The 12,737-nt window shown below is 39.2% G+C and overlaps 1 protein-coding gene across 8 annotated transcripts in view; it reads left to right on the top strand.

The window, feature by feature from the left end:
- The window catches only part of LRRC7 (leucine rich repeat containing 7), a 519,216-nt gene that overhangs the window by 435,076 nt on the left and 71,403 nt on the right, over positions 1-12,737 (top strand). For 6 of the 8 annotated variants that reach the window (XM_051999446.1, XM_051999443.1, XM_051999441.1 and 3 more), the window contains 4 exons: positions 102-302; positions 1,619-1,730; positions 1,965-2,145; positions 5,782-7,462. In XM_051999446.1, coding sequence (XP_051855406.1) covers positions 102-302; positions 1,619-1,730; positions 1,965-2,145; positions 5,782-7,462 — 2,175 coding nt within the window. Of the gene's footprint in view, positions 1-101; positions 303-1,618; positions 1,731-1,964; positions 2,146-5,781; positions 7,463-11,773; positions 11,924-12,737 lie in introns of all 8 variants that reach the window. The other 2 variants (XM_051999450.1, XM_051999448.1) reach the window with 2 other exon arrangements.

Here is a 12,737-nt window from a genome sequence, read left to right as displayed (position 1 = left end):
TCAACGTGCAGTTTTGCTAGCTATTTTGTATACAATGAAAATTTTGTGAAAATGAATACCCAAAAGCATTTTATATTAAATTTCTTTTTCTAAATTTGCAGGTTGAAATAAATCTAAAACGCTATCCTACCCCTTACCCAGAAGATTTGAAGAATATGGTAAAATCTGTTCAAAATCTGGTGGGAAAAACAAGCCATGGAGGGCGTGTTGAGAATTCAAATCCAACGGCCAACACCGACCAACCTGTGAAAGAAAAGTATGAACATAAGTGGCCAGTTGCCCCAAAGGAAATCACAGTTGAGGTATTTCCAAGTTATTAGCAATTTCCAGGATGACATGGGTTGTTAGAATTGCTAAGCAATATGACATTGATTTGTGTTTAACAGTTACTCCTGGGTAAGTAAATTATTCCAAGGACATTAGTTGGATTTTTAAAAACTCATCCAAACCTGAGTATTTTATTTAATAAATGAGTGATACTTTTACATCAAATGGCACTCTTTCAGTCTACTAGCTCATGGAGAATCCAGATTTTCCAAACTTTTCTCAAGAAATAGTTTATTTACCCAGAAAGATCTGTCCCAATTATCTATACCAATTATCTTGTTGTAATGATATGTTTTTGGATGACCCAAAATATTCATTATATTATTCCTTAGAAGGGAAAAAAAATGTCTACTGACAAGCTAAATTAATGATTCTTGATTGTTGCCATTATACATGTTTCAGACCTCATCATTATTTGGATTAGAACAGATGGCCTATCTTATTTGGGTCAATTCTTTCATGTAAAACCTCATTAACAACAGAAAAATACCTAAAGGGAAGTAATTGCTCCCTCTTCTGCTCTAAAAGCAGGATCTCAGCACAAATCTTCCTGATTTCATACCTAATATTCTAGTCACTGTGCTTGCTCTCTGTCCCGTGGCTCCTATGGGGCCCTACCAGAAAGACAGATGTGCATCTTTGAGAAGAAATAGGATGTGGTGACTTGGAGTCCCATCCTGACTTGGATGCTTTCTGCTTGAATGCCCATGGGCTAGCCACTTAATGACTGGGAACCTCCATTTTTTTAAACGTAAAATAGGAGAAGCAGCTCTGTGCAGTAGAAGTTGGTTCTGGAATCAGTAAAACAAGGGTTCCAAGCCTGTATATGACCAGGTGCACATCACTTAAACTCTCAGTGCCCCGGACATCTCTGTAGTCCTGTAAATTAGCAGTTGCTGATCTGCATAGATCCAATGCAATCTCCTGTACAACAGTGATCCAGTTGGCTGGAGGTTCCAATGTCTAATGGTTGTGAAATGCTTTACGAATTTTATAGTGTCCTATAAATGCCTAGAAATATTGTTTCATATGCATTTTATTGTGGTTATGCAGAGAATATCAGTCCCTGTGGTTTCTCCAACGTCCCGCGTAGGGCTTTGTACACAGTAGGTGGTCATAAAGACTGCTGGATCGAGTAATATGGGCTTTCCCACCCAAGACAGATAGCTTGTCGGCTGCACAGGAGGCCTATTTCCCCCTCCCACAAGGGCCTTTGAGCTGGGTCTGATTCCAAGGCAGCCATTGGGTCACTTTCTATTCATAGGTTTTCTCTTATTTTCCCCTCCCTTAGGATTCCTTTGTTCATCCAGCCAGTGAAATGAGGATTGGGGAACTTCACCCTTCACTGGCCGAGGCTCCGCTATACCCTCCCAAACTTGTTCTTCTGTCAAAAGACAAAAAGGGTAATACTTAAAAACTGGCATTTAAACAGCTCTCAGGCTATTTGTACAGAACCACCTGTACAAATACCATGTTTCTCATGGCATTTATGTGCATCTCTTTTACAACTGGTTGTTGTTGTTTTTATTTTTTTTCGGAGAGTAGAATGCAATGTTTGTTTTCAGATCGTGGTGTTCTGGGAAAGGTTGGAGTGTAAACAGCCACAGCTCTGCTAACTTTTACCCCTTAAATTTCAGAATCAACAGATGAGTCTGAAGTCGATAAAACTCAGTGTCTGAATAACAGTGCTTCCTCGGGTACTTACTCAGACTACTCACCTTCTCAGGCTTCCTCGGGATCATCGAACGCCCGTGCTAAAGCAGCGTCTTTGCAAACGGCGACTAAAGATGCAGGAAATCATTCTCTGTGGGGCAACAGGTGAGTTCCCATTTCCTTCTTTAGGGTTCCCAGATGACTATTTTTGGTTATAAAAAAAAAAAAACAATCAAAATTAAATGAAGATCACCCTGTTGCCTTCAGGATTAGTTTAAGCAAATGAGTGGACCCAGCAGACAGAACATCCTGAGTTGAGTAGGCCGAATCACTGGGGACCCAGGAGGTGAGGGCACTCTGAGGATGATGGAAATAGGTGCAAAATACCTTCCTCATTTCTGAGCCATATTGAAAACTATCACTTTAGAGCACTGATCAGCACTACAATTGACCTGTTAAAGTCAATTTAGCTTCTCATCAGTAATTCTGCCCCATCTTCTCCCATTCACAGATGAGAGAGAAAGGCCCAAGGAGCAGCCATTCAGCTCAGAAGGAGCAGGCTCCTAAAGAGAAGCCCAGTGCTATCTTCTGCTAAGTCCCTTTGAGCATGGCTCCTTTGCTATTAGTTTTGCTTTTGTTAGCAGAGGAGGAATCATTGCTGGAAGTGTCAAGGCATTCCATATTCTTTCATTTTTATGTAGACGTTAAAATATTCCAACTATCGACATTGTCTTCATCAACAATTAAGGAATTACTATGAATGTTTAAAAGTGAAGCTGTGATATAGTGAGAACAATTCTGGGATTAGAGACACATGACCTGTATTCAATACCCAGCTTTGTTACTTGCCAATGTATGCTATTTGGCAAACTCTGTGCCTCAGTTTCTTTATTTGTAAAACTGTGTGTGTGAACCAAATCAATTCTAAGGTCTCTGCTGACTCTCCAACTATGTGTATTTATTTATTTATTTATGATATAGATAGATTAATAAATGGATAAATAGATGATTAGTAGATAAGATCGATAAGATAGATTAGATATATAGGGGGAGAGAGAAAGAGAGAGGTATGTATGTGTGAATATATGTTTATTTTGTGGTTCAGTTGGGTCTTACTCTTCATAACCCATGGGCTGAAGCCCTTTTATCCTCCATTATCTCCTAAAATCTATCTAAGTTTATGTTCATTGCTTGCATGATACTCTCTCTCCATCTCATCATCTATCATCCCATTCTCCTCTTGCCTTCAATCTTTCCCAATGAGGCCTGTCTTCTCATACGTCACCAAAGTACTTAAATTTCAGCTTCAGGATTTGACCTTCCAATGAGCAATTTGAATTAATTTTTTTAAAGTACTGACTTATTTAATCTCCTTGCTATCTAAGGGACTCTCAAAAGTCTTCTCCAGTACCACAATTTGATAGATTTTATGGCACTCAGAACTCCTTGTAATCTAACTTTCATAGCTATACATTGCTCCTAGAAAAACAACAACAACAACAACAACAACTACAACAACAACAACACGGTTTTAACTATAGGAAATTTGTCAGCAAGATTATGTCTCTGTTTTTTAGTCAGCTGTCCAGATTTGCCACAGCTTTACTTCCAAGGAGCAAGCACCTTCTATTTTCATGATTGCAGCCATCATCTGCAGTGATCTTTAAGCCTAAGGATATAAACTCTGAGACTGAATCCATGTTTTCTTCTTCCATTTGGCAGGAAGCGATGGGACCAGTTGGCAAGATCTTAGGTTGTTTTTCTCTCTCTCCATAGTTCTTCAGGCATTATATCTACCAGCTGTAATTCCTTAAATGCTTTAATTACTTCCATTTCATACTCATTGTTGTTGTTGCTATTCAGTCATTTCCATCGTGTCTGACCCTTTGTGAACCTATTTAGGGTTTTCTTGGCAAAGATACCAGAGGAGTTTGTCATTTCCTCCAACGCTGATCCATTTTGTCAAGCATTTGGAGGTTAAGTGACTTGCCTGGGATTACACAATTAGAAAGTGTCTGAATGTGAATTTGAACTCAGGTCTTCTTATCTCCAGGCCCAGTCTTTTATCTACTGAGCCACCAAAAGCTTCATATTCAAAAGAGATGCTATTTAGGTCACACTTATATGGTCTGATAGTTTCCTACTTTCTTCAATTTAAGTCTGAATTTTGCAATAAAAAGCTCATGATCTGAGTCATGAGTCAGCTCCTGGTCTTATTTTAACTGATTGTATAGAGCTTCCATATCTTTTGCTACAAAGGATATACTCAGTCTAATTTCAGTATTGACCCTCTGGTGAGGTCCACATGTCTTTTGGATTGTAAAAAAAAAAAAAAACAACAACAACAACAACAATGTTTGTTATGACCAGTGAATTATCTTGGTAAAACTCTTATTAATCTTTGCCCTACTTCTCTTTATACTCCAAAGCCAAACTTGCCTATTAATCCAAATATCTTTTGATTTCCTACTTTAGGATTCCAGTCCCTTATAATGAATGTGACTTTTTTTCTAGATGTTACAGACCTTTATAAAACTAATCAACCTTGGCCTCTTCAGCATCAATGGCTGAAATATAGACTGTTGTTATGATGCTGAATGGTTTGCCTCAGATTCAAACAGATACCATTCTGTAATTTTTGAGATCATATTCCAATATTGCTATTCTGGTGCTTTTGTAAACTATGAAGGCTACTTGTCCATAGAAGTATACGTAATGATCACCTGAATGAAATTCACCCATTCCTGCCCATTGAAGTTCACTGACACCCAAGATGTTGATGTTTCGTCTTTTTATCTCTTATATGATCACATCCAGCTTACCTTGGTTTATAGCTCTTACATCCTTGATTCCTATGCAATATTGATCTTTCCAGCATCAGACTTTCCTTTCATCACTAGTTGTATCTACAGCTAAGCTTCCTTTCAGTTTAGGCCCAGTCAATTCATTAGTATTAGTGCTGCTTGTACTTGTCCTATCACTCCCCCAGTATCATGATGGACACTTTCCAACTTGAGTGACCTATCTTCTGATATCATCTTTATTATCATTTTATTACTCCAGAGAGTTTTCTGGAAAAGATACAGGGGTGGTTTGTCATTTCGTTTTCTAGTGGATCATCTTTTGTCAGAACTCTCCACTATGACCTGTTCATCTTAGATAACTCATAGTTTCATTCATAGTAAGCCCCTCTGCCATGACAAGACAATGATCTAGGGTAGAATATATGTATATATATATATATATATATATACACACATATATATGTAAATGTAAATGTATACATACATATGTATGCCTATATATATACTTAGATCAGGAAAAAATATTTTGAAATATATACATTCTTATATGATATAAAGATTATATGCATATGTGTGTTGGGTAATTTGGGATCATTGAAATGCTGGTTAGAAATAGTTGAAGGAATTCATTAACCTAAAAGAAACTGTAGATTTTCTTCCAATATATAATTTTCATCCTTAGAAAATATGGCCAAATATGTACATATTATATCCCAACAAAATGTACAACATATGTGTTTGCTCAACAGTCTGAGTCCTTGAGCTCTGAATACACATTATTTGGAGATTATGAGTCCATTCAGCGAGCCGAGATCCTTTTAAGAGAAGTTCTTTCAACTTTCATAGACGATCGTTATTATTTCTACACCTGTTCTGGGTGAATAGCCGACTGACTATATACATAAAGGATGATGACATTTTCTACTGTTTGTTCTTTCATTAACAAAGACCCGCTTGATTACCATCATGACATCGCTTCTCTTTATCTGTCCTGCAGGATAACGCCATCTTTTCCCCAGCCTATTGACTCAAAGCCATTACTCAGCCAGCGTGAGCCTGTGCCACCAGGGAACATCCCCCCACGTCCCGAAAGGCGTCCGATGAGCGAAACGTTTGCCGATCACTGGAACGACGGCTCCCATTACGATAACACGGGGTTTGTCGCAGAGGAGAACGCAGCAGAGAACGCCAACAGTAATCCTCTGTTAAGTTCCAAGTCCAGAAGCACATCTGCTCATAGCCGTCGGCCTTTGATCAGACAAGACAGGATAGTTGGCATCCCCCTGGAACTTGAACAGTCTACACATAGACACACACCTGAATCAGAAGTGCCTCCTTCCAATCCTTGGCAGAATTGGACTAGAACCCCTAGTCCCTTTGAAGACAGGACAGCTTTTCCTTCCAAATTGGAGACCACCCCCACCACCAGCCCTTTGCCAGAAAGGAAAGACCATATAAAAGAACCAGCAGAAATAGCCAGTCCTTTCTCTCCAGGCGTACCTTGGGAGTATCACGATTCCAATGCGAACAGGAGTCTCAGTAATGTCTTTTCTCATATTCACTGCCGCCCAGAGCCTTCCAAAGGTGTGATTTCCATTAGCAAAAGCACAGAGAGGCTTTCACCATTGATGAAAGATATAAAGTCCAATAAATTTAAAAAGTCACAGAGTATCGATGAGATAGACATTGGTACATATAAGGTGTATAACATACCGTTAGAAAACTATGCATCCGGGAACGATCACTTAGGGAGCCACGACAGGCCAGACAAAATCCTGATGCCGGAGCACGGCATGTCGAGCATGTCTCGTAGTCAGTCAGTCCCAATGCTCGACGATGAGATGTTGACTTATGGCAGTAGTAAGGGGCCACCGTCACAGAAGCCCTCTATGACGAAGAAAGTCTATCAGTTTGACCAAAGCTTCAATCCGCAAGGAGCAGTGGAGGTGAAAGCAGAAAAGAGGATGCTTCCTCCTTTCCAACAGAACACTGAGTATATCTCACAGCCCGGTAAAACGATCGCAAAGGATCTGGTCAGTCCGAGAGCTTACAGAGGCTATCCCCCCGTGGAGCACATGTTTTCCTTCTCTCAGCCTTCGGTTAACGAGGAGGCCATTGTCAACGCCCAGTTCGCAAGCCAGGGGTCCAGGGCGGGATTCCTCCGGAGAGCGGACTCTCTGGCGAGCTCCGCAGAAATGGCCATGTTTAGAAGGGTCAGTGAGCCTCATGAAGTGCCCCCGAGTGATAGGTATGGCAGGCCTCCATATAGAGGAGCTCTGGATCGCCAAAGCAGCGCCTCAGTGTCTGAATCCCAGTTCCTCAAAAGGAATGGCAGGTATGAAGATGAACATCCTTCATATCAAGAAGTGAAAGCCCAGGCGGGAAGTTTTCCAGTTAAAAACCTTACCCAAAGGCGGCCATTGTCTGCAAGAAGCTACAGTACAGAGAGTTATGGTGCCTCCCAAACCAGACCAGTTTCAGCTAGGCCTACTATGGCAGCTCTTTTGGAAAAGATACCATCTGACTATAACTTGGGTAACTATGGTGACAAGCCATCAGATAACAGTGATTTAAAGACAAGGCCCACTCCTGGGAAGGGAGAGGAGAGCTGTGGGAAAATGCCTGCAGACTGGAGACAACAGCTGCTTAGACATATAGAAGCTAGAAGGTTAGACAGGGTATGTTTGGCATTTCTCTGTAAGAATATCATCGATGCCTTTAGTTTGACATTTTCGTATTTTTGAGTTCTTGTAGTAAAGCATGAACTACATGACTGAATAGTGATGATCAAAATCTGCTTTGTGTTTGCGTTAATGGGGAGACGAGTACAAAAGTTACCGATGACGTTGTTTTTTTAATAACCGTTAGAGTCAGTCATCTGGGAATAGTGATTTTCCAAATTTGGCCTTGGTCCTACCGGTGTGTACGGGGGGGAGGGGGGAGGGAAGTCAATGATTCATTCTTTCGTTCTATTTTGTTAGCCACCAGAATAAAATTCTCCGGAGCTCAAAAAGGTACCCTAAAAGACCAAAACGTGTCGTTACAACTATGAATAGTAATGACTTCGTTTGCCCTTTTCTCAGTAGGCTAATTATGTACAAAAGTCAGGCCTATTTTCTAGAGACAAATTTGTACTTGGTTAAAGCTATGGGACAACTTGAGTTATTGTTTGTAATGAACGATAAGCATCCCAGCAGGATGTAAGAAAAGAAATCAGGATTCAATGTCCTACATGTTTCATTTTTTTTTATTAATGTATTATTGGTTTGATATAGAAGGAAATATTTAGATCCAATTTTTTTTAAGTTGATAAAAAATGAATGATGACTCTGAGATTAGAAACAGAAATTAGCATGCATATTACAGTAAGAAAATTCATCCAGATTCAGTCCAGTATGAAGTCACAACAAAAGTTGCCTTACAGAGTGATTTCAGAAATTCGACTTTGTTTTGGAACTGAAGAGAATCACTTTGTCTTAGAAATTAAAATCTATCCAAGAGAAATATGATGTTTCATTCTATAGAAATTAATGAAATGAGTAAGTTACACAGAGTATTTCACAGGGTTTTGTTTGTTTATTTTCAGTATAGGTCCCTATAGATGTTCTCTACTAAAAAATACTTAATGGGGTTTCTTTGCTTTTTTTTTCATTTAAAAAAAAGGAGAATGTTTTGTTTTTCTTGGCGAGTTTTGGTTACTTATTGTAAATTATCAAATCTAGAAAGTATTAGATACCTTATTTACTTTATTTTAGATTGTAGACTAGAAGAATATGGCCCATAGCCTTTTCAGAGTTAATTCTTTTAAAGTCGTATAATTTGTGACATTTGTGCCATGGCTACATGGCAACTAATTTGGGTGGGAGGAAAAAAGAGGATGGAGTGCGTGAATTAGTTTTTGTCAATGTGGAAATCAGTTTTGTCTCATCAAATGTGTCATCAAAATGTTGGCTTCAAATAATTATGCTCACTTACGTTAAAGGGAGCTTTTTAGAACAAATTTGTCAGTAAGACACATTCTGACCCTGCCTTATCTCAAGTAAATTCTCTCTTGGATCCATAAAAATAGAACGTGGAGAGGAAAAATGGAAAGGAACCAAAGAATACAGCATTATTTGAATTTTTTTTTTTTGGATTTGGAAACACAGAGATGTTTTAACAAAGAAACAGAGAAAACTGTGTTAAGTGCTAATTTTGAATGAATCCAGTGACAATCAGTTATCTTGGGGGTAATAGGAAAGGGAATGAAAACAAATAACAAAAAGTCTATGTTGCCCCTAATTTCACAGATAGAACTTCCAATGAATAATGAGTGAGATTCTCTAAAATCATCAGGGACCTGATGAGCGGAGTGGGCATGGGAATGGAGAGGAGATGGAGAAGTGGACAATCTGCCCCATTCAGTGAAGAACTGACCAAATATCCATTTTCATTTATCTGGTATAACCCTTTTTGCTAGTGAGCATAAATCTCACGTTAACTCTCTGTGTTATCTTCCATAAGTCTGATTTTCCTTTTTTAAAAAAGTGTAGAAATAGTTTCCAACAGCTTCTCCTTTAGTTCTAAGAGACTCAAATGCCTCAGATGATGTGAGGGCATCTCAAGTCTTAGAAGCTGGCAACAGTTATTTTCTCCCTCTTACTCCTCCACCTAAACAAGTTATATCATCAGCCATTGAATTGCTGTGCTCCCCAGTCTAAATGGACCTACCTAAAAATGCTCTAGTAATACGTTCACACTCTTCCATGAAGTCCATTCTGAGGCATCTATGACTCTAAAAATTCCCTCTATGTCAAGGTCACAACAGAAACCTGTGAAACTCAGGTCTCTGACATTCCCATACCAGAGTTCTTTGTTCATTTTACAAGAAAGAGAACTTCTGGAGATCTGGTCCTCCAGGGAACAGAACAGCATCCCTAGTCCTGCAGAACCAATGTTTTCCTTGAAAGGAGAGCTACAGAAGTAAACCTTACCCCTAGCCCCAAACCCTTTTTAGAAGGGAACAGAGAGTCAACATCTTTTGACATATATCTGTTCATTCAATTCCCCTGTCTCAACCACCACTATTCTAGGTGATACAACAGTTGTTAAGAATAGAAGTTAAACCACTTTGTATAAATGCCTCTTCTTGAGCAAGGACTTAGTGTAACTAAAGCAATCATTCATGCTTAAATAAGTTGTTTTGCATCCCTGTTAATACCCTATCTTGTTCATTTTAATTTTGACATTAAAAATGGCTGGGTAGAAAAAATTTATCTGAGAGAAAATATTTTTACACAAGGTACCACAGAAGTCTTAGTCTTTTAAACATTAATAACTTTTGAAACTCCTCGATATTGTATTACATTTTCATTTCAGAGTTCAGTGAAACTTAGATGTTAAAGATGACCATTTCAATAGTGATACCTTTCAGAATTTCACCATCAAAGTTAGTATTTCAAATTCCAAATCATGCATATATTTTTTTAATTGGATGGGAAAACTGAACATAATTTGATTTCTAAGACTCTCAATAAGAAAATAGTTAAAAGAAGCCATACCTATTGATGGAGTAGTAAGGTCTCTGAAGTTCAGGAAAGAGAGTACAAGATCTGGCACCAGAGAATGGGATTTGAGTCCCAAATCTATTGCTTACTCCCTTGCTGCCTCAGACAAGATTTTGATCACCACTGGGGCTTCAGCTCTCAGGGACAGAGGACTCTTCTAATCTCAAAAGTGCATCCTTATTAAACAATGCTTGGGGTTATTTCCTAAGAGAAGCCTTAAAATGATAACATTTTAAAAGGAATATTTCAGTGCCTTAAATAACTTTAAACTTACTCCTTAAGAGTCATCACTTCCCAAGCACCATTTCTGATTTCCAGAATATGTGCATAAGCATTTATCCACAATTGTGGATAAGTCACTTTTACAACTCACTGAAACCTAGTCCCTCCCCTTCCATTAATACAGTTCCTCTCATTCCCTGTAAGTTCATATCATTTTATGGAAAGAAAAATTAGAAAAATGTACAACAATGGAAACTATCCTGGAAATAAGGTGACATGATCTCTTGTGCCACATCTGGAATTAATTTGTTCAGTAAGCACCCATAAATTGTTTAGTCCTTATGACTTTCACTTTCCCCAAATAGCAAATTGCAGAATTAAGCTAAAGAACATCCTAGTCCCCAAATAATAGAGTTCCAGGATAGTTCTACCAGACTTGGCATTTTCTTTGGCTCAATTTAGCCCATGGCAAAAGAAGATGAAAAGAACAAAGAAAGACTGGGTCTAAAAGTGATGAATTGGACCATTTGAGTAATCAAAAATTCTGTCAGAGAAATGGTTGATTCAGTCATTTTAATTGACCTTTTTATACCAGTTGTTCAGATAAATTACAACCATCGATTTTTCGCTTTTCTTTTAATCCCCCTTTTTGGCACCATGCCTGCTGCATAAGAAGTACTTAATCAGTGTTTGTTGACTGACTGACTGACTTGTTCAAGGTCTCTAGACATTGGAAAAATTAATTTTAGCCTGTCCAATTTCCTTAGTTTCAATCATTACAAATTGGAGTTTAAAGAATATTTGGGTGATAGTTTCATCTCTGAGAAATCTCTAGCATTATTTGTAAGTGATAAAATTGGGATTTCACTGTGGTTTGAATATGTCAGATTAAGATATTGTGCCACAGATGAACAACGGTGGGTCAGAATGGCCGTTCTCAATTTCAAAACTCAATTTTATCCATCGACAGTGATCAGCCAGTATACAACAGAATGGGTCTTGTTTGCTTTCTGTCTTTGCCGTAGTTTTAGATGGTTTTCATTCTGTGTATAACTAACACCGTTACTCGTAAGCTTCCGTCTAATCCAGTGCATGTTTCCAGAGACGACTTCTTGTCGGCCAGCCGAAAACGTGCACTTTCAGAGTTTAGACATGTTCGTGTAATAATGTGTTGCTGAGCATGTGTCCACTCCCTGTCACGTGATTATTTCCTCTACTCAGAATGCCGCTTACAAACACGCCACAGTTAACCTTGGCATGCTGCACTCTGGAGGGCTTTCGGCCGTGCATGCAGGGAGAAGCATGACTTTAAACTTGCAGACTAAGTCTCAGTTTGAGAACCAAACACAGCAACAGCTACCTCTCCAGCATGTAAGTATGGACCGGCCTGGACGGGCCAGCGTCTCCAAAGCTAGTTAATGTTCTTTGTTCCCTCGTGTTCTCAATTCGTAACGACACCTTGTGTTTCCTTGGTGCTCCTCCACTGTCCAAAAAGCACAGGGGCCAAGAAGCCTGATGGGAGCAGACCCTGCCGTCGAACCAGCGGGCTGTCACTTCCCAGCTGACAACCTTGCTTTTTGGATTGAACGGCTCCCGTGGCTGTGTGTGTCGCTTTGGGGTCCTTTTATTTTATTTTTGAGATAGTTTTAGCTTTTGTTGATGCTGCATTCTGGGAACAGAGCTAGAATCAAAAATTAAATTGTTTTCAATTCATTATTTTAAGACAGTATAGCATAATAATCTTAGAAATCACGTGCCCGGTGCGACATTGTTGCTTGGTGGGAACGGCACTGCTCAGAAAACAGAGTCCGGTTCCAGCATTGCCCCTTATGGTCCTTGACCATATCAATTCATTTCTCAGAGCCTCGATTTCCTCATCTGTAACATGAGGGGACTGGACTCGATGACCTTTAAGATTCCTTCCAGGGGCAGGACTCATGTATCAAAGTGGCAGAAAAGCAGGCTGGGCCCAAAACTTCCACATGATTAGGACTTCCCAAATATAAAAGAGGTTATCCTTTAAGGGCTGGTTCCTCCTAATTTGACATCTTCCGGAGGAAGCTGAAAGCTCAGTCACCAAGAACATTTTTGAGTGTAAACAGAACCTCTCCAAAGTGAGATCTCCAAAGTGAGAATTGAAAAATTCTCTGGTTTTGCAGCCTTGCAGCCTTAACATCCATGGTGT

Source organism: Antechinus flavipes, chromosome 4 (genome assembly GCF_016432865.1).
Source record: "Antechinus flavipes isolate AdamAnt ecotype Samford, QLD, Australia chromosome 4, AdamAnt_v2, whole genome shotgun sequence".
In the NCBI taxonomy this organism is placed as follows: Eukaryota; Metazoa; Chordata; class Mammalia; order Dasyuromorphia; family Dasyuridae; genus Antechinus; species Antechinus flavipes.
This window is presented reverse-complemented; position numbering and strand designations above follow the sequence as displayed.